At 48.2% G+C, this 20,792-nt stretch overlaps 5 protein-coding genes; 2 read left to right on the top strand and 3 right to left on the bottom strand.

The window, feature by feature from the left end:
- Window positions 1–5,896: 5,896 nt before the first annotated feature.
- Window positions 5,897–7,315, top strand: FFUJ_07817 (related to protein LDB19; the record flags this gene model as incomplete). The annotated part of the gene is made up of 1 exon (XM_023578111.1): window positions 5,897–7,315. One exon carries the CDS (start codon window positions 5,897–5,899, stop codon window positions 7,313–7,315), a length of 1,419 nt encoding a protein of 472 aa, XP_023431339.1.
- Window positions 7,316–11,532: 4,217 nt separating this feature from the next.
- Window positions 11,533–12,987, top strand: FFUJ_07816 (related to dis1-suppressing protein kinase dsk1; the record flags this gene model as incomplete). Its single annotated transcript, XM_023578110.1, has 1 exon — window positions 11,533–12,987. The coding sequence occupies one exon, from the start codon at window positions 11,533–11,535 to the stop codon at window positions 12,985–12,987; it is 1,455 nt and encodes a 484-aa protein (XP_023431338.1).
- A 978-nt stretch (window positions 12,988–13,965) lies between these two features.
- FFUJ_07815 (related to anthranilate synthase component II) lies at window positions 13,966–14,869 on the bottom strand (the record flags this gene model as incomplete). XM_023578109.1 has 2 exons in its annotated part: window positions 13,966–14,498; window positions 14,548–14,869. The coding sequence occupies 2 exons, from the start codon at window positions 14,867–14,869 to the stop codon at window positions 13,966–13,968; spliced, it is 855 nt and encodes a 284-aa protein (XP_023431337.1).
- A 585-nt stretch (window positions 14,870–15,454) lies between these two features.
- FFUJ_07814 (uncharacterized protein) lies at window positions 15,455–16,372 on the bottom strand (the record flags this gene model as incomplete). XM_023578108.1 has 2 exons in its annotated part: window positions 15,455–16,275; window positions 16,330–16,372. The coding sequence occupies 2 exons, from the start codon at window positions 16,370–16,372 to the stop codon at window positions 15,455–15,457; spliced, it is 864 nt and encodes a 287-aa protein (XP_023431336.1).
- A 757-nt stretch (window positions 16,373–17,129) lies between these two features.
- Window positions 17,130–20,038, bottom strand: FFUJ_07813 (uncharacterized protein; the record flags this gene model as incomplete). XM_023578107.1 has 2 exons in its annotated part: window positions 17,130–18,800; window positions 18,848–20,038. 2 exons carry the CDS (start codon window positions 20,036–20,038, stop codon window positions 17,130–17,132), a joined length of 2,862 nt encoding a protein of 953 aa, XP_023431335.1.
- Window positions 20,039–20,792: the final 754 nt, after the last annotated feature.

The following is a 20,792-nucleotide window of genomic DNA, read 5'->3' as shown; positions in this document are numbered from 1 at the left end:
CGCTTGGTTTCTTGTGGGAAGGACAAGTGAGAGCACTTCACAAGGCAGACAAGTTTAAGCCAACTGCCTCGAGGCGTGGACATCACGGAGTTGTGTTCCGCATATTAAAATGTTGTCGGGTACTGTACCGAACCTCTTACCTTAGTTACAGCATCTGCCGCCCTGCCGGCCGAGCTCAGACCAACGCCGAAAGACAAATTTTGGTGTGTGACGATCGATCTGGATGTAAGTTCATGCGAATGGAGCCTCATCGACTAATGGGCGTCGATCGCTCGCCGTTGCAACCGTGCTGAAGCCAAGCTCAAGCTTTATTGCAATTATCCCGTCAAAACATCTGCCGTGGAGCCCAAGAGCCCAACTTTCTATCTTTGTTGATGCCAGATGGGTCTTTGTTAAAGGCCATTGCATGTTTGTGACTCTGCTAATCCTGACCGCTTCGATTCATTGGTTTCAGGAGTCGTGATGCTAGGTACTAAACACTCCTTGCATTTTCGTTTGTCGGAATGAGACGCTTCACATCGGAACGCTTAGAGAACAAGACGGGCCGCCAGGTCGTCGTGAAGTGGAAAGGGCCTTGTAAAGGGAGTTCCGAATCCACCTGAAGTCTCAACTCGTCTTGTGATGCTCCATGCCCCATTGTAAAGGAGGATCCAATGGTATAATTATAGCGTAAATTTGCACCTTGTTCCAGTGCGGCTCAAAACTGGCCCACGCGTTTGTCTGTGCAAATGAAGGAAAATTTTCCAGAGGCGTGTAATTAGCAGGACGGTCGTGCACGAAGCTTCTACCACGCAAATGTTTATTCCCAGCTGAGTTCAAGGGTCGCCAAGAAACGATCTTGGATAGTTTTCCATGATGCGATGGTCTATCGAAAATGGTGCAAGCAATGGCGAATATTTCTGGTTAACCGCGAAAACTGTTCGCACCTGAAAAATGCTGCAGGCCAGCAGCCATTGAGAAACGAGGACCAGCGGCAAATTCTAGATGCTGAGGCCTGAAAACACGTTGCGCTGGTTTGAGCCGTGATTGCACCATCGTGACGGCGCCCTTCCCGAGATGTCGACGTACCATGGTCACTGACAGGGCTGAGTAGTGAACGCGCAAGGACTTCCCACGATGGGCACGGGCTGCGAATTGAATGTTGGCTTGTTGTTCAGGGGGGCTCCAACTTTTAGGTAATGGCTGAGGCACTGTATGGCTAGAGACCGATGCATGATCTTCAGGAACGGGCAATGCGTTATATGTTTGTACCCTGGCATAGAAGCGAGGCTCCTTAAACCGAATCAATTTTTAGTCAAGAGCCGCATCATCTGAGATGAGGCTCTCCTGCTTCGGTCTCGGCCGACGAATTTGGTGGTGTGCACAGTGGCACTTGGTGATCTCGTGTTAGACAAGAACGTGGCATGAAAGACGAGTTAACGAATCAACAGTGACCTCTTGCGTAAGTAAGAGAGCTTGAGTGTGTGTGGGACTTCGAACTGTGGCGATTTACACTGATGCCAAGGTGGTGATGGTGCTCCACTTTCAACTACACGAGCTGACGAGGGCATCTAGAATCAATCCCTAGAGACTTCCGTGAGCGTTCCATTCTGGAGGCGGGGAGTCTTTTGGCGCTTCCTCGGGGCAGGGAGTAGCCGCGGCTAACAAGCGGGCGCCGGAAGCTTTGTTATGCGTCTATGCATCATATTTCGGGAGTTGTTGATGAAGAATAGGGTTCAGGAAGATGGAATATGATCCCCTGAACTCGGTTTACACGGCAATTGCATTGCTGTGATGCCGTTCCGTTTCATGTCTGAGTTTGACACGATATGATTAGGTTCTCGATTACGAGTAATTTGATATCGACACAGTGGGTGACGCAAGTTGCCTCAACATGATGAAGTCAATGTGTATGCCGCTGATGTATCAAAATAGGTCCGTATAATCCGTGTGTCAGACTGAACAATATGGTTCAACCACGTGTATTGACCAAGACCAGTCAGTCACTGATGCTGATACAGTCATTCATTACGGAACGTTTCTCACCAGGTAACGGTGACATCCAACAAGGTGAATCCAACCCTGCAATGGTGAGAAAGACTCATTTTCAGGAACCCTGATGATGGATCAAAATTGCTTCACGATGCCGCAATAGGCGGTTTGATTGGGGGTGTGTGATGTGAATCTCCCCTAAGGTCCCAAGCCAATTAGGCGTCATGGTGGACAAGATCCAAGGAAATCCGTTTCTGATGCTTGACCCATCCCCGAAAAAAAGCTTGGTCTCTTTTCCAGATCGAAGTTTTGAATCAAGAAACGACAGCCCAAGTTGGTTTAGTTTTGGAGTCAGGGAGCAGATGGTCAGCTCTCTCAGAGATTTTCCCAGGATCTTGGGGGTACCGATGACACCGTTAAACCTGGAACTTGTTGGAAGCTGAACGGAAGGAATTTGCTTGATGGAAAGAATCCACATTAGGATACGTACCTGTCGCGTATAAGTTTTTCATTGGCCAAGTTCCAGCCGCGGTCACCTCTTGGCTTCTCTCACCTTAACATACGGTCAACGACGTCCACTTGACTGTAAGAAAAAATTCTTCATCTTGTGGAGACATTTCCCCACTGTGTCTTTGATGTTCTTTTGCAGTAGGAATAGCCCTTCAAGGGATGGCCCACACCGTGTGCATTGGAACTTCATGATATAATAATTGCAGCGTCCAATACGTAAATCTTTGATCAGTGACACCCGCATACCGTTTTTTACTTAATGGATCGGACTTATTGTGGAACCAGCTCAAAAGAACTCCAAAATGTTCTCTTTCTCTCTCTTCTAGGCCTGGCTTTGTTCAGTGGGACCGGGACCGGAGATGGAATGGAAATCATCACACCTTGCTTTGCCTGTAACTGACGAGATTGACAACATCGAGGTTAGTGACTTTCATGGCTAAATGATGATGTCCACATGATTCATAATGCAAAAGTGAATGCAATTCTTTACCCCAATCCAGCTCCAATTTCACAGCCTACCGTGCAGAGAGAACATCTCCGAGTAGTTCAGCCACATAGCTAGAGTTTGATCAGATAAGTCCATCATGTACTATTGCTACTGTACCGATTCCATCTACCAGTAGTTACGAAGCTTGAACTCTGAGTCGACTGAGGCTTGATCCCGTGCTGATCTCACTGAACTCTCAGGCATAATAAGTTAATAAGTAGGCAATGCATCCTCGTATGTTAATTTGCCCATGGCCGCTCGTTTCCGTTGGCCGACATTCGGAGTTAGCCCTGCCAGGCCTCTCAGCCTATAATTGCCCTTTCTGGGCAATACAACTCACAGGGATTGGATAATATGTTTCGTTTAGTTCTCTTCTCTTCTCTCTCTGCTAGCAGTGTCACCCACAGGGGTTCTTACTTGTAAAACAGCACCTGATGTTCCTCTCGACAGGGCATTCGAGCGCATACACCGCTTATGATAAAGGCTTCAGAGGGAGTCATGTTGGCTGAAGTTTGCATCCACTTGAAATATCCCGAAGAAGAAATCAACACATTACCTACTAGTCTTAGAGTAGGAAAAAACATCCGTTCCTGTTCCCGCCGGGTTCTATGACTCTATGGCGTGCAATCTCCCCGAAGGCTCCCCGGAGAAGTTTTTTTTTAGTGGAATCTAGCGCTGGAACTGGAAATTTACAGCGCTACGGGCCACTAACCGCCCTTTGGCAATCCTTCCATCAGCGCTGTTGCTTAGCCGCACGTGGCCGTGGTGCTGCCTATGCTTACCATTCCCGAGGTTGGGTAGGTAAATTTCCAGATTTCCGAGGATACCTAGACCTCAACACCGAGGAAAGCACATCATCACGAAATGAGCATCAGCAAATTCCATCGTGTTAATTGATTTGCGGCAATTGCATAGTTCGGCATTGATTATCAACAAATTGCTTGTCTGGGAATCAGCATCTGACGAGACGTATGCAGCCCAAGACTGGCTGGTGATGTGCTCTGCCGCGTCATGTGCCGCTACATCGAATCATATTTTGCTGGGCTGATGCTGTTTCTGATGTTGCGGCTCGTCTTTTCGATCCTTTCCGTCAGTTGTTCCCGAGGAAAACTAACACTGGCACTGCCTAACTGGGCTAGGGGAGCAAGAAAACATCGGATCTGGATGAAGGGTGTCAAAATAATCTCAGCAAAAGACATCCTAAACTTATGCTAGGTTACCTCCATCTTTTTGTCGGGGTTAGTGAGATCAAATCATCAAAGGGTCCCCCCTTGATCAACCCTGTGCGCCCTCTAGGCCCTGTGGCTTACCGGGCCGGTCTTCGGACTGCTACGCCGATTCTCACGAGTGAGAACTCATGAGGCTAGTGTGCGTCTAGAAAGAAACAGACTCACTCACTCGGAGACATGGCCCGTCTGATCTTCAGTGCACAGTCTAGACAGTAAAGAGCTGCGGGTGCTTTGCCGAGACAGATCAGGAGGACATGCATGGACAGAAGAAAACAATGGCTGGCTAGACTAGGTTGCTGCATGAAGTTACACTTCGTTCAACTAACACAGTTCACGACACAGCACAGCATAATTCCATTCCAGGACTCATATGAAGAGATTTCCTGTATGTAGCAGATTGCTCTTTTCAACTTTCCAGCGGCCACAACCGGTCAGCGTCGGTACGCGTCTTTGCAAAAGGACTCCGTCGTCGTTTACTTGGTCTATTCCACCCATGGGGGAATAAACCTGGTCTTACGATCCACGATCGAACTTCGCAAGATCCAACATGCTCCTCGATGACCCACAATGCACGACGTTGCGCTACACTGTGCTTTATGTCCCTGATGGGCATCAGATCAGAAACGTTGGAGCATGCCAAGGGAGCACATTAGCCTGGTGCGTACCGTTCGTGGAACATTCTCTTGGCCAACCGTAACACCGCATTGCACCCATACGGACTGTGCCAGGGGCTAACGTAGACTGTGCTGATGCTGATGCTGGTTTTGAATCCACCTTGTTGGTCGCACGCCCTTCGGCGGTCTCCAGGCCCTCAGACCTACCCATAACCCACACGCCCAAAGGGGTTACAGGGCTTCCAGGGCGCGAGCAGAACTCCATGGCAGAGTCAGGCGGGAGCCGCCTGTCAGTGCATATCCACCAAGGCGCCACTTAACAAGCTCGCCATAGCAGGGCATCTTTGGGCTATGACACATCGTTTCCCCCAGGGACTGAGCACGAGTCGAAGGCTCTGAGTTCAGATATTTAGTCTTGGTGATGCCCTCGATCTTTCCACTCGAAAGGACTCTCCATATCTTTCCCCAGAATCATCTTGGTCTATCTTCAACTTCCCCAGACTCACATCTACATCTACTATCTATCCCGGGTTGACAACACTTGACTAAAGTTAGTCCCCAGATATATCGACTTACAAAAAAGTTCACTTACACACGATCGAAACAAGACAACGATCAACGACAGCTACAGCTACAGCTACAGCTACAGCAATTGGTTATCTAGAAAGACACTCGATAACAATTGATATCTCAGTCACTCGCTCGCTCTTCACAGAAGTTACGAGAAAAACGAAAAACAAATCTACCACTTACTCGCGGCATCCGCAGCTAGCAGCCGGCACTCAAAAATCCTTGCACACCACCTCGGAACAGGTTTGAGTGGCAGCATCGTCATTACCGACTTCGCATTGACGCAGTTTGCAACATTTGCAAAGTCAGAAGACCAGTTGCCCCTGGCTATCTCCCGCCGCATACACCCACATCACAGCACTATTTCCGGTATTACATCACACTGAAGAGTTTTTGCGAAAACTCGACTCGTCCACGCGGAGTGCTTTTTTAGCCGCCAACCCCCACCATCCAAAGCCCGTAAAGTCAACCACAAAAGAGGGCGTCTTACAAAAGGATCGCTCACTACCGCCGCCATGCCCCACCGCGTGGCTAACTTCATCCGCACCTCTTCTGGCAACATTGCTCAGATCAAGAAGGTTGCTCGATCACGCACAAACAGCCCCTACACATCAGACGGCGAGGATCGACCTCAAATCCACGCTGTCAAGATGACCGAACTCGCAGATGCCGTCAAGAAGCATCACCGAATTTCTCTGCCCTTTGGCAAGTCCCACAAGGAACAGCCCTCAGATGTTTCCATTGACTGGAGCATCGAGAGCCCACCTGTGGTTTTCCACGGCAACACCGAGGAGAGCACTGGCGCCCTCATCACTGGCCAGATGTTCCTCGATGTCAAGGAGGAGGTTGTCGAGGTTGGAAGCTTTGCAGCTTCTCTCAAGCTTCACATCTACCAGAAGAGGCCCTACCAGAGCCACTGCACAGATTGCCAGAACCAGTACACTGAGCTCAAGAGCTGGCAATTCCTGGCTCTGCCTACCACGCTTCGCAAGGGTCGTCACCCATTCCCTTTCTCTATTCTCCTGGATGGCCACCTCCCCGCTACCATGGATACTCCCCTCGTCGCCATCTCATATGAGTTCAAGGCTGATGCCTATGTCACCAAGAGCGTGCACTCTTCCAGTGGCTCAGTCACACCTGTGAGATTCGAGCGAAGCGTCCCTGTTAAGCGATCTCTTCCCGAGAACGAAATTCCTCACCACTCTGTCCGCGTCTTCCCTCCTACCAACATCAAGGCCAGCGCCCACTACAACAACATCATCCACCCTACCGGATCCAACACTGTCAGCCTCCGACTTGACGGTCTCATGAGCCGTAATGACAAGGCGAAGACCATTGACTTCTGGCGACTAAAGAAGGTCACATGGAGACTCGAGGAGACCATCAAGACCGTGGCCCCTGCTTGCGACCGACATGCTCCTGCAGCCGAAGACACCGAAAAGAAGAGCCTCCCCCGCAACGAGGTCCGCGTCCTGGGCGAGAAGCATCTCCACGATGGCTGGAAGTCTGACTTCAGCGGCACCGATGGCAAGGTTGAGCTTGAATTCGATTACTTTGCCAATCAGTACAAGTCTCACACCAAGGAGCTCAAGTATGCCTGTGACACCAAGTCTGCTGAGGGCGTCGAAGTGACACATTCACTCCTCATTGAGCTTGTTGTATCTCGAGAATACGCTCCCGAGGGTAAGCCTCAACTGGCTACCCAAACCGGCACCGGCCGCATTTTGCGAATGCACTACGGTGTTGTCATGACTGCTCATGCTGGCATGGGTGTCAGCTGGGATAACGAGGCTCCCCCGGTCTACCAAGACGTGCCTCCTAGCCCCCCTGCCTACCCTGCCGTTGAGTCCCCAGTTGAGTACGAGAGCCTGGAGCACCTCGATGCCCACCGACTCAGCAGTCTTTCCAACTCATCAGATGATGGCAGCCAATAGAGTTACCATCGATGAGCTTCAACATTTGTCTTTTATTGCTTAATACTTGCATTTTTCCTTTGTTACCACCTGCATGAGACACGCGGCGATCCGATTTGCGAAAAGAAGATACCCCAGAAGCGTTGATAGGAAGGCTCAGTAACTTCCACCTCTACATTATAAAGAAAGGGAATACAGAACACATGGGAAATGACTTTTGAAACGGAGTTTTGGAGTACAAAAAGTTACAGTGGATTGGATATCAGGGACGGAAGAGCCCCATGTGTTGTATAGCTATCAAAGCTTCTGTATCTAGTTATGAGAAAAAAGGCCGCCCAAAGAAGCAGGCTTAAAAACATTGAATAATTATGAACCATTTCAACTCTCAAAGCTTGACGCGATACTCTCATGTGAATTACTGGTTACTTGGCAATGAGCCAGTTTCTGTTTGCTCATTGACTCGCATAGAGTAGTCAACCGGATTCTTGGTCTAGAACAAGATAAGTGGTGTGAGTCAGATGCAGCCAAGCATGAGGCGTCCGGGGTTAGATAACCGAGGCACTCTTTTACAACCCAAAACAGAAGCAATCTTGAAGTCTGATAAGCAAAAACCTGGGGTTTGCGGGCGGACAACAACCCGCACTCAGCCATGATAAGCCGGGTAAGAGGTCAGTGTCACAAGCAAAAGTGGTGCATACATTACACAGAATAGTTTGGTATGTGAGTTTGAACCTGAAAGGCGGGGTGAATTCTCGCGTCGACCAAGAACATGCAGTGTTGATCATCAAAAGTGGTGGTCAGTCTGTGATGCATGACGGATCACACGACGTGCAGAGACAACAGGATTCTGCATACAACAATTGTGTCATTGGCGTGCGGACTTGGACTCCCGGTATAACTTGCCAGAAGAGGGCGCAGTGGCTTGTTCAAAGTATTGCCCGGATGCAGCATCCGTTATGGCTTTGGTCCGGTCTTGTTTCCGGTCTTATGTGTCACATCTCATGTGAGGTGATGGCGTGCATGTTTAGCGTGATGGTGAAAGCTCAAGAACAGAAATTACAAGCTTGGTTAGATTAGCTACCCAAGCTATCCGCGAAGAATATGCTTGTTCGATGGGGCTTGTCTTGGCGGGTTTGGGAGTTGGAGATTGCTTGCAGAGATATTTGCCGGTGTCGTGATCGGATGAGCTTGAAGAACACAAAGAGGTATGTTTCGTTCTTAGCTTTCAGTGTAAAGCACTGGAAGAGGTATTTTCTCCTATACCGCATACGACAAGACGCCATGCAATATGAATATTTCTCTTTAAGTGACTGGCTGTGTATTTCGTCGCAAAACGCTGGCATTACAATTGTTCTTACTAGACCACCTTGGCTTGGGGAACATATAGCCTTTTGCATGTTTAAACATATATCAGGCGGTAAAATTGCATTCAGGTTGATGCTAACCAGCCAAGAACTATATAAGAGAGTTCTTTGGCGTCTATTTATCCGTTACTAACATGGTCACATAGTGATTTCGAGGGTAGAGCCCAGTTGCAACACTTGGGCAGAATTCCATGTTGTATAGTGATGAGAGGTTTGATATACCGTTCGAGCGCCAGTAAATACATAAAAAGTGAATTTGGGTCGTAAATATAGAACCTTGAGTTCCAACCTGTGAACTATCTCGGGATGGGGATTGATATACCTGATATACCCCTCAAGGCATCACCGAGCATCCCTCTACAGCCAATGTCTCCCCTCCACAATGGTAATATATGTGGCCAGATCATAAGCTTCTATAGTATCAGTCTCTGGATGGTTGCTTCCGTCATAAGATAGCCCGCGATTAGGATAGTTAACCATACCTGTGTAAAATTGGGGATAGCTTTGACAAGCCGAAGGATAACTCGCCGAACTTTCCGACTAAGTTATCTTGAGAAGATCATGAACTGAGATGTTGTAAGCTGCAACAGATGAGGGCCGTCTTGTGAGCCTTAGAAATGCCTGTAAAACACCCGGATACATGATACGATGACGATAACGCAAAGAAAGAGTTCATCAATCATGTCCACAAAAGATATCTAAGGCTTACACGAGCCGATAGTAAAGTAAACAGCCATCGGGAAATTTGCGGAAGAGTACAGGTGATGATATAATTGCCGCTCGAGTGAGACATTGAGTAAGTCGTCTCAATCATACAAGAAAGACACAAAATGCCACCTAAGAAATGTCGAGTAGTCTATCTCCTATATAGCTATATCTCTTAGGCCCCTCATGTCAGTGAGCTACTATTCTACCATCATTGATTTAAGTTTGTCTAAAGAAGGGTCCGGCAACGCTATGATAAGACAACTATATTGGTTCCGACTTCTGGTGAACCCGGGGGCTTTACAACAATGGACTCGCGAGAACTAACGGATGGCACTGTACTTCTTATTACAACTTCAATCTACAGTTCTGAGTAAGCTGAAAGTTCAACAAAATGAGAAACAGGAAATGGATTACAGAGCAAGACGGATCTTGAGGGAAGAATAATGCTGTGTCAAGTGGATGACATAGAGCACAGCTACAGAGATGCAGTTTTAAAAGACTTCCTATTATCGACCAGAACAAATGAATTTACACCGAAGAGAGGAACCAGAAGGAATTTAAGGCTTATAATTTGAGTAGCGATCGTCAAAGTTGCGGCTCACTCAGTCAACAATAACCAGCGCCCATATTTCGAAAGTAAGTCACTATGTGATACAAGAGGCAGGGCAACCGGAAACCGAGATATGCCGAGATCAATTCAATGCCTAAAACACTGTGGTATCATGGGTGGGTAGCAAATCATCAGAGTTGATTGCAAGCTATTGATAGAACATCGGTTCAGCATCGGTCGCATCAAAAAAGCTGTTTGAGGCTCGTTTGAGAATCGAGGACTCGTAAGTCGACCCATAATATCGAACATTTTTAGAAGGTGATCTCCTGATAAAGCCCTCAAGGTAACATACCTAGGGGAGGAAAGAAAACTCGAGATCTTGATCCTGAATGACAAAAAGACTTAGGTAACTTTATATAAATTTAGAATATCTTTACCAAGTTTAGGATATATTTTACTGAGTTTATTTTGACACCCTAAATAAAGGCCTTGTGTTTTCTTGCTCCCCGATGCATACTTGAATGGTCTCTTGCTACCAATAAGCCAGTTGTTGCATGGTTGTTATAGCTGATCTTATGCATCATATGATGGCGGTCAAGAAAGTGTGACTGATGCTGATTGGGTAATGGCATGGTTGATCAAAGTCGAGTCTTACAACATCAAATGTGATAGTTAACTAGGAGATGCTTGGCCTTCATTGTATTGCTCAAGAGGTCCTCAGTGATGAACTTATTGGGGGCACTTGTAGACGGAGTTGCCAAGCAACTGAAGGATCTAGCAATAGCTTACCCCGGATTTTGAAGCTGTTGCTATAGATGGAGCTGTAGCTGTGCTGTAGCTGTGCTGTAGCTGGAGTGTGGAGACCCCGGGTGTCCGGAACCGGCATCTATCATCAGGCACAGAAAAGAATGGCTCTTATCACTGGTAATGTATCATATCATGATGATACTGCAAATGCCCAATTCTTCACCTCAAGCACCCAATTACCCCCCTGGTTAAACATGCCGGCTATCAATTACTCCTGATACTCGTCTAGAGAGTCACACGACTCGACGGTTTTTCTAGCTTCCTCGACTAAACTTGCCTAATCTCAACCGCGGCCCACCAAACAAGGTCAAGATACAGAAGAAGCTTCAGAGTCTTTCCTCCCGTCAACTCCCGTGGACGACAAACAACCCCGGGAGAGCGCCAACGCTAACGCGTGAAACTGGCGATTCAATGCGACTGTTCCAGGGAGTCAATCATATCAATATCAACAGAGTCTCACACCGTAACACGGAACTTGGCCGAAACGATGCCTCAGGCTCTGCCCGGCTCCCGTATCCACTTCCCTTGAGCCGAGAGTGACCCATGATAGCTCCGAGCTATGAGTAACAGTTTAGCACATTCTACCCCGGATTTCGGCTTCTGCGTGTTACTCATAAACTCTTGCATTCCTCCCCTTCCTATATCTATCTTCTGTCTCTCGTTCTCTTGACCTATCGAATAAATTGCATCTCACCTATTATAACTATTACACCTACCTAATAACAAACATAACGGAATGGCCCCATTTCTGAATACGCCCATGGACACAAGAAATACCTACACCGACAGACGATAACCTCTTCGTGAAAATGGCTACTTGCAGTCTCAAGTCGCTGCGGCGACCATCACTCACCCTCATGTCTGGAGCGAGGAAGAGGTCTTTTCGTTTCAATGGCCTTATCTCAAAAGCTGCCACTCGTGGTTTGGCTACCGTCACCGCTCAAACAACACAGCCGGCTATGATGATGGAAGACCACAACACTAGACTGATCAACATGGGCTACAACTACAACTACATCGAACATGTCGAAAACCTCGAACAGTACCGCCTTGGAGGCTTCCATCCCGTATCCCTAGGTGAAACCATCAACAACCGCTACCTGGTCCTCAACAAGCTCGGCCACGGTGGATATTCAACTGTATGGCTCTCATGGGACATTTTGAAACAGAAGTATGCCGCATTGAAGATTGTACTAGCAGACTTCGGTGAAGACTCAACAGAAGTCGATGTCCTTCAGCGTCTGGAAGCCAAAGCTGGGAAGAAACATCCTGGAAGGTCTCTCATTAGACATGTCACCGATAACTTTCACTTCGATGGGCCCAATGGAAGACATACCTGTCTGGTTAACGACCCAGCGATGATGTCGCTGCGTCTTGCAAAGGACGCCTCTTTCACAAGACTCTTTCAGCCACGGACTGCCCGAGCTATCGCCGCTCAGGTTGTGCAGTCCATCGCGTACCTCCACGAGAGCGGTGTAGTACACGGCGACCTCCACCTCGACAACATCTTACTCCAGCTTCCAGACCGAATCAAGCGACTGTCGCCAGATCAACTTCACGAGCGACATAGTCATCCAACGACAGTTCCTGTTACAAGACTCGACGGACTTCCTCTTGACGAAAATGCACCCCAAAAAGCAGTGCTGCCAATCTGGCTGGGCCAAAAGAGCGAGGATGTAGCTCTGGCAGATGCAAAGATCTTACTGGGCGATTTCGGCGAGTCCTATTTACCAAGTCAAGAAAAGCGCCAATATTCCAACGCTCCGATTCGCTACCGGGCACCCGAAACTCAATTCCCCGATGTGTGTCAACCTCTCTCGTTCAGCTCGGATATTTGGAGCCTTGGCTGCCTCCTCTGGAACGTCGTCGGACAACGCCCGCTATTCGACGCCTGGACCCTCTCAGAGGATGACATTCTTCAGGACCAAATTGATCTTCTTGGTGAAATCCCAGAAGAGTGGTCTGCCTACGGCGCTAAGCGATCAGAGTACTGGGTTGAGGACGTCGAAGAAGAGGCGTCGACACAAGCCACTACGCGGGGCGGTTTCACATGGGATGACCGCTTTGAGCGTTGTGTGCAACAGGGACGAAAGGAGAGCGGCATGAAACCCATGTCCAAGGATGAGAAGGAGGCTTTTATTGATATGATGAAGAAGATAATTATTTTCCGCCCCGAGGATAGGATAACAGCTAAAGACCTGCTGGAGTCACGATGGATGAAACAGTGGGCGTTGCCGGAGCTGAAGAAGCTGGCGGCTTCATGATTGATGCTAAAAATGGGATTGGTAGTCTGAATTAGCGAGTTTGGGAAAGGCGTTTGTTTATATCGATCATCAATCAGATTTACTTAATACCAATTGATGCACAATTATACTTATCATAACCTTGGAAACTGGGCGATTGCTATGAACTCTCAATCTTGTAAGTGACCAGTGAATAATGTTCTTGTGGTCACCGGATATTTCACACATGTTATGCGCATTTATACATAATTTCTACCGCCAAACTGATGGTAAAACAAACAATGTCCCTGCAAAGCACAAAGACCAAGTAACCTATCCCCGCAAAGGGGGATGTTACAAGCAAGCCTGTATACATTTGGTTGAGAGCTTGGTCTTGATTCTACAAGTTTGTATCATGCCTTGGTTTCCATGACCTCCATAGTGCATAGCTTTGGGCCAGCAGACTAGAGGAAATTGAAAAGATTGAACCTCTCAAGAAAGGGATACACGATATCTAGAACAGCTTGGAGTAAAACTATGCGGGATCTCTGTTTTCAGACTCAAGATTGTAGGCTCAAGCACAGACTTGTGCTCAAAGTGACGTGTATCAGCAACATGCACGAAGATTTTCGGATATAAATGCTAAGCCTATACTGGTCTCCATGTGCTCTTTCTACGCAATGAATTATTACTCTACAAGAAGCAATGTGATATATTGTGCCTTCCTTGCCTTTGAACTGTTAATTCACTATTTCATTCTGCCAATATGGTAACTAATAACCTATATTTTAATCTACGTGGTAGGAAAACTCCTTAATTCAAGGTAAATTTAAATATAGATGATAATATTAGAAAGGTTAATTCAGTGACATTGATTATCAGATCTCATAGCCGAAGAGAACCAACAAGTTGAGAGTTTATCTCTCATGCGCGAGGGCAAAAGGACCATGATATTAGACCTGCTTTTAGAACATTTTACCCAAATTATTGCCATCTATCTTCCGGTCTATTTAAACCAACTCAGTCCCACGACATACCATCATCATCGTACCTAAACAACCTCAGAATCGCTGACGCAACTTGCTCTCCATCATGGTCCAGATCCGCCGTCTCAGCCGCCCGATCCGCATGCTCTAGATCCTTGATCCCACCACTATCAATTCTCATCTGAATCTGTCTCTTGACCATGTCCTCGTCAAACGCCAGATGCGCCTGTGTTGTGAATAGTCGGTTGGGGATATACAATCCCTGAATGGATGTGTGATTACTCGTACCCCAGACATGAACGTCGGTGTCGGGCTCGAGAAGGCCGTTTGATGACTCAACGGTGGGGGCTTCGAGGACTTGGTCTTGGTGCATTTGATGGAGGTAGACTTTGTCATCGTGTGTACGGAAGAGGCGTTTTCCTACGGGTGTGAGGGTGATTGCATTGTGACCAAGTTCCCAGTCGTTTGTAGGCGAAGGGCCAACTTTGCCTCCTAAAAGACGGGAAAGAACCTGGTGGCCAAAGCAAACGCCTGTGAAGTGAAAGTCTGGGCGCTTTATCCATAGTTCTAGGAACAGTGAGTTTACATTCCAAGAGAGAGATAACGGGCTACTCACGCTTCAAAAGATCGAGCAAGTCATGAATCCACTGGTTGTCGCCATGCGCGTCATACATACTGCCCGTGATGAGCAGTCCATCGTAGCCCTCAAACTCCTCCACCTTGGGCATACGGCCGCCCTCTTCTGTCACGACAAAGATCTGCTCTGTCTCAACGCCCAGCGGAGGATGATGCTTACTTCCAGCCTCTGAAAAGTGGCGATGCAGAATCTCACCAAACGAACCGCGCTCGGTCTGAGTGTGAGGATGAGGAGTATCAGTCTCGAGAACAAAGACTTTGACGACTTTTGCGTCGATTGTGGGCTTGTAATGCTGACCCATGCTGCTCGCTGTTGTATAGAGCTTTGGTAGCGGTGATGGTGTAAGTGTGCGAATGTGAGCTTGTATGGAGGGTGTTGGAGGGGCAGTGAAGCGTGGGAGATGCTTTGCGGCGTTGAATGTATTTAAACGGCAGGACAACGACCGAATTCCAGTTTTGAACATTTTCAGAATATGACCACATGTAATTGCAACAAGATTTTCCTTGGACTCTAATATTCTATAGACTTGATCTTTTTCTCGTCTTGACGTCAGCTAAGACTCTTGACAACGGCGGACTGGGCGAGCCAAGCCAGTGATGACGGCAGCGGGTCACGAATAGTGGGTTTGAGGCGGCTTTTCGATGTTGACATTCTGCCTGCATCTGCGGTAGGGGATGCACATCTTTCCTATTGCATGTAACCTGCTGTCAGAGGTATTTGTACCTGTAAATCAGGGGATTGGTAGGGGTCTCTGTTCCAATGGGAGTGAGATGGAGTTACCAATTAAGGTTCTGACATGAGGGGCATCCACACTCAAGCTTGGCTTACAACAAGCATACCAAATAACCATGATACTCTGTTCAACAATGCTAAATTCAATAAACATCTACAGTTTGCTCTCTTCCTCCGATCCCCAATAGAAGGTACTAATTTCAACTCCAACATACTCATCGTTGTACTTTCTCGTCTCTTCTCCCTCCCTTGCTGCTCCCGCGCACACAAGCAATGGCATAAAGTGCTCTCCTCCATTAGGCGGGTGCATCATATCGGCATATGGAAATTTCCTCCACCCCTTGAGAGCCTTCCACCGCTCATCTGTATCCTTCTTGAGTGCCGCCTCAGTCAATGTGTTGTTCCATTCATCAGACAAGGTTCGGAATTGCGCTTGCTGTTCAGGTCCCGAGCTACCCAGCATCATCATGGCGCGAATGTTATGAAAGCTTGCAAATCCTGAGCCAACGACGGCAATATTATTGGCTCGCAGTTTTCGCAGTGCTGCGCCCATGCGGAGATGTTCTTCAGGATCTTCTGACTCAAGAACCGAGACCTGGACTACGGGGATGTCGGCTTTGGGATTGACGAGCAGGAGCGGAATAAAGACTCCGTGGTCCCATCCTCGCTCGTCATCCAATTCAGGTGTAAGACCTTCTCCGCGCAGAGCATCGGCGATCTCGTTTGCGATCTCTGGATGTCCGGGTGCTGGGTACTTGAGAGAGTATGATTCACGAGGGAACCCATAGTAGTCGTAGAGTAACTTATGAGATGCGCCTGATGAGATGGTGGGCTTTGCAGTTGACCAGTGAGCGGTGACAAGGATGATGGCTCGGGGTTGATCTGGGGTGCCAAGCTTGAGGATCTTGGGGACGCGGTTCTTTAGGGAGTAGACAATGCTTTCATGCCTAGGGTCGCCAAGAACAGGCATCGGGCCTAATCGTGTCAGCTATATCGATGATTGAGGCAGATCACATGGTGTTGACTTACCACCGCCATGGGATAGCGCAATTACAGGGGCAACCTTTGACATGGTGGACGAATGTGAATGTCTCTGAGATGAAAAGGAAAACGACTTGAATAAGGAGGTCGAGAAAGTTCGTTTTGCAATAAGAGGCCAATTCCACATGAACTGCTATTTGTTGACTGCTAGTTATACTGTGCTTTATCTTGTATATAATTCTACTGTACCTAGCTCATTCATCATGGCGGGGTCCTCAAGCTATTTATCCTCTTGGTCCATGATAATGGGGCTATCATGGCTTGTGGAGCATTTTCCGTTTTCCGCTCGCTACTTCCGAAATCCTCTGCCGAAATCGACCAGATTCACGATCTCAGCCAATGGAATCGCTCTTGGTCATTACCCGCGCGCGATGCTCCACTTTGTTCCCGCGCGTCACTGTTTGTAATCCCCGCTTCCCGAAGGCTCGGCTCCCACTGTATTTCTGTTGGCGATGGCCTCATTTGCAGATTGCCACTCATATTATAAATCTACAACAACATTCATATCAAAGGAGATGAGAAAGTGTTTATCAAGAGCATATGCTGTACTCAACTCTCAAATTGCAGCATTATGAAGATCTTAGTAAATTTTAGGTAGGGTCAGAGAAACAAGAATGACGTCTTTGCGTAACCTGGTCTAGATAGGCTTGGAATTTTATCACCGTCTTGTACATAGTATCAAGTTTCATGTGGGCTATACAAATAGTGGATTGAAGATAGGCACATATCATTCATCCAACTATTCCTCGATTACTTGAAGAATCGTCCCTACCAAAAGCTACCCCTAGCTAGATAAACACAGATACATCACCCCTGCCATGTCCCACAGCCTTGATTCTCGATCCAATCTCAAGAGGGCTACCCTCTGTCACCATAAAGTGACCAGAATCCTTGGCTGAGTTTTCGTCTGCCCCAAGAATCTTGTAAATGTTGCTACTCACAAGATCAATAGCCTCCTTCTCATTCAATCGTCCACCTCCATTCTTGAATGCAGTGCCAGCTGCAAATCCCAAGTCACGAAGCTCCCAGTCTTCTTGCAGCCCAATCGCAGCAATCACACCTGCGTCAACCAAGGCATCAATGGTTGTGCCATTGGTGAGTGGTGCACCGGTCAAGGCGCGACGTGAGTCCCAGCTTTCACCCTTTGCCTGCAGTGGAGACAGGATGACTCCAACGCCAGCTTCTCCAAGCTCCTTGGCCACCAGGTGAGCCTCAGCACCACCAATGATGGCCAGTTTGAGACCCGCGACTCTCTTGCTTGAGTCTGCTGCTGTGAGGACACCCTCGATCTCGGACTTGATTCGAAGAGCTGTTGCAATGCCATCTGCACTGTTGATGGTGAGGGCAAGAATTTGCTCGCCACTGATCACCTTCTTTAGGTAGGCCGCTTCTGAGAACGGATTGCCCGCGGGTTCCGGCGTTGTAGCAGCAGTGAGTAACTTGTTCCTCAATCCACCAAAAGCGGCTGAGTAGCTCGTTGAACCTCTGACATTCAGGTCCAGAGTGTAGTGAACTGCCAGGTCGGGAGCAAAAACTGCACCTTCTTCGAGGGTCGTCAATGCCGAAGTCAAGAATCCGACACTGGTACCGAAATGGGTTGCGCCACCTACAAAGACTGGTGCTGAGACGGCTCTGGTAACTCCATATCGAGAGGCAACATGCAACTTCTTGGAGTCAAGAGCAAGGCCATCGATAGCCCGAGAGAAGATCAATGGGTTGGGTCCATTGTTAGTTGCGTCCTCGGCATCAATCTCGCTAAGACCCAGAGTACCACCAACAGCTGTGAAAGATCGGGTCAAATAACCATTCTTGAGTGCAATGGTCTTTGCGCCAGTTGCAGCCACAGCTTGGAACTCCTGGTCGCAAGTGCCAATGCAAGAAATCTTGCCGTTTTGAACGACCACATTGACGGGCTTGTCTTGAGATTCGTAAGTCTTCTCATCTTCAAGGAACACCTTCTTGACGCCAGTGAAGAGTAGAGTATCGAGCCTGCTTGGCTCCTCAACAATCTCGGCAGGCTTCTCCACGAATGCAGCTGCTTCTTGTGATTTCATCAGCTCAATAGGGTCCTCGAACTGAGCTGTGCCGTCAATCCAGACTTGCACAGGAGTTGCGCCAACGCTAAGAGGGTTACTATCCCAGACAGCAACGTCGGCATCAAAACCAGGCTTGACCTTTCCTAGACGCTTGCCCAAACCGAGCAGTTCAGCGGGAGCAGATGTCACACTGGCCAGTGCGACGTGGTAAGGAAGCCCGTAGTGGTAAGCCTTGGCTGCTTCAAAAAGGACATGCTGGGCGTTGATCACAGGGTTGTCGCTGACATACACTACCGTGAGGTTATTCTCATGAAGGATCTTTCCAGCATACTCTGAGCCAATGTATGCTTCAGTCTTGTAGAACATGTTATCGGCGAAAAGAGCAGATGCAGGAGGACGTCCGCCCCAAGTTCGCTTGAGGATCTAATAGATATTAGTAAAAGAAGCCTCTCAATACAACAGGGTCTTACCTCTGGAACCAGATAGGTCTGGTGAGCATGATGGAAGGCTCGGACAGGGAACTTGAACTCGTTGGTGTGGTCCACCATAGCCTCCAAGTCGGGGATCGTGTAACAATGTGTGTTGATATGAACCTGACCACGAAGCGCAGCAGTGAGAGCCTCCCAAGCAATCTCTCCAGGAAGATACTCATCCAACGACTCAACACCCTGAGACTCAGCCTTGGCACACCAGTCATCCTGCTTCCGGATCAAATCTCTTGCTTGCTCAAAGGCGTGGCGGAACTCATAGCTTTCACCCATACGGCTGAATGGCCTGTTTCCAACCCGGCCATGGACGCGCTTCGCGTTTTCACCACATGCCATCTTCATGTATCGCCAGTTACGGTCTGGGTCGGCAAGCAAGTCCACGGCACTGATTTCTTTGCGGCCATCGGGTTTGCCAACTGCGTGCTTGATGACATAGGCCTCTCCGCCGATGTTGTTGCCGGAACCAGGAAGGATAAGTGAAGTTGTAACACCGCCTGACTTGATGACCTCGATTTGAGGATCAAGCGGAAGCAATGAGTCGATAGCTCGAGCCCAAGGTGTGATATTATCCGACATCTCATTGCCATCTGAGTTACCCTCCAGAGAGGGCAAGGGATAGACTCCAGCGTGGCTGTGAGTGTCAACAATACCGCTGGTCAGGCGGCGACCATGAGCCTCGTATATAATTGTGTCATCAGGTAGCGAAGCAGTCTTGATGTCCTTCTCAACGCGTTGAATGAGACCCTTCTCGAGAAAGACATCTCCCTGCACCCACTCCCAGCCCCTGCCGGCATACGCATCCTCTTGGCTAGTTCCCTCCGAAGGCTCTCCAATCCAGATAGTAGCATTCTTGATCAAAGTGGGCTTGCCGCCGTCGATATAACGAGCATTCTTATCTCGGCCGAGACCAGGCGGGTCTTGCGGCTTGACACGGAACTTCTTACACGTCTCGAGGTCTTCATTGAGTTTCTGGATAGACAAAGCAGTCTGGTTTCGCGGTGCCAGTTGTCGCCATTGAGCAAAGACAATAAAGGTCAAACAGGCTAGAAAAAAGAGCCTGATACCGCGTGAGCGACGCAACAACCATCTGTTCCGCTGTTGACCAGGATGAAGGCCAACTGGCGCTGGAAGCGAAACGGAGCTGTAAGGCGGAAGTTGGGCCTTTTCATCCATTGTTGCTTCTTGGCGTGAAGCTTCACAATGTCAATGGATGGGGCTATACAAAGATTTGAGAGGTAAAAGAGGAGATGGGAGCTTTGGAATGAAGATCCCGTCTCATCGCTCAGTGATAAGAGGTGCTTCGCAAGCCTCGGCTGGGATCTCACAGTGATTGGTCTCCACTATGGCGAGCTATCTACGGTGGGTAACACAGCTACAGGGGACCCCAAGCTCTGCCCTCAAATAAAACTCATACACAACAGTCAGACTGAATGACGCCTAGGTAGGTCTAAAGTCATGGTGTTGTGAGCTCGCTAGATACGACGTTATCTTGCGAAATTGCTACGTAGAAGTCAACGGCAAATTGAATTGATATGTTGCTTCTTTGGAGTTGGTGCCTGAGCTCTATACTGTCTTGTTTGACGATCTTTCATCAATGGCGAAGTGCTCGTCTTATTGTCACCTTACACTTTGAGACAAACGTGCTCTGGAACTTTTGTTTATCGTCTTCCTCCCGAACAACGATAGGGTTTGTAGCCGTAATCAATAGTATTGATTCATAATCGCTTGGAGCCTTCGTTTAATCTTCCTACTCAAACGATATATGCAAAAAAGTCTGGGTGGGACATGGAGGCAAGTTGAACGCTCTGAAAGGCAACACTATGGCATTCGGCATTTAGGGCCTTTCTCATAAAACGCATCATAAAGAGCCTAATTTTTATAGAGACATCAATTGAACCTTGCCCAAGCCTTGCGCCCTAATCATTAA

The sequence above is a fragment of the Fusarium fujikuroi genome, chromosome FFUJ_chr05, assembly GCF_900079805.1.
Source record: "Fusarium fujikuroi IMI 58289 draft genome, chromosome FFUJ_chr05".
Classification (NCBI taxonomy): Eukaryota; Fungi; Ascomycota; class Sordariomycetes; order Hypocreales; family Nectriaceae; genus Fusarium; species Fusarium fujikuroi.
Note: the sequence above shows the minus strand (reverse complement) of the source record. Positions and strands in the feature narration are given on the sequence as shown.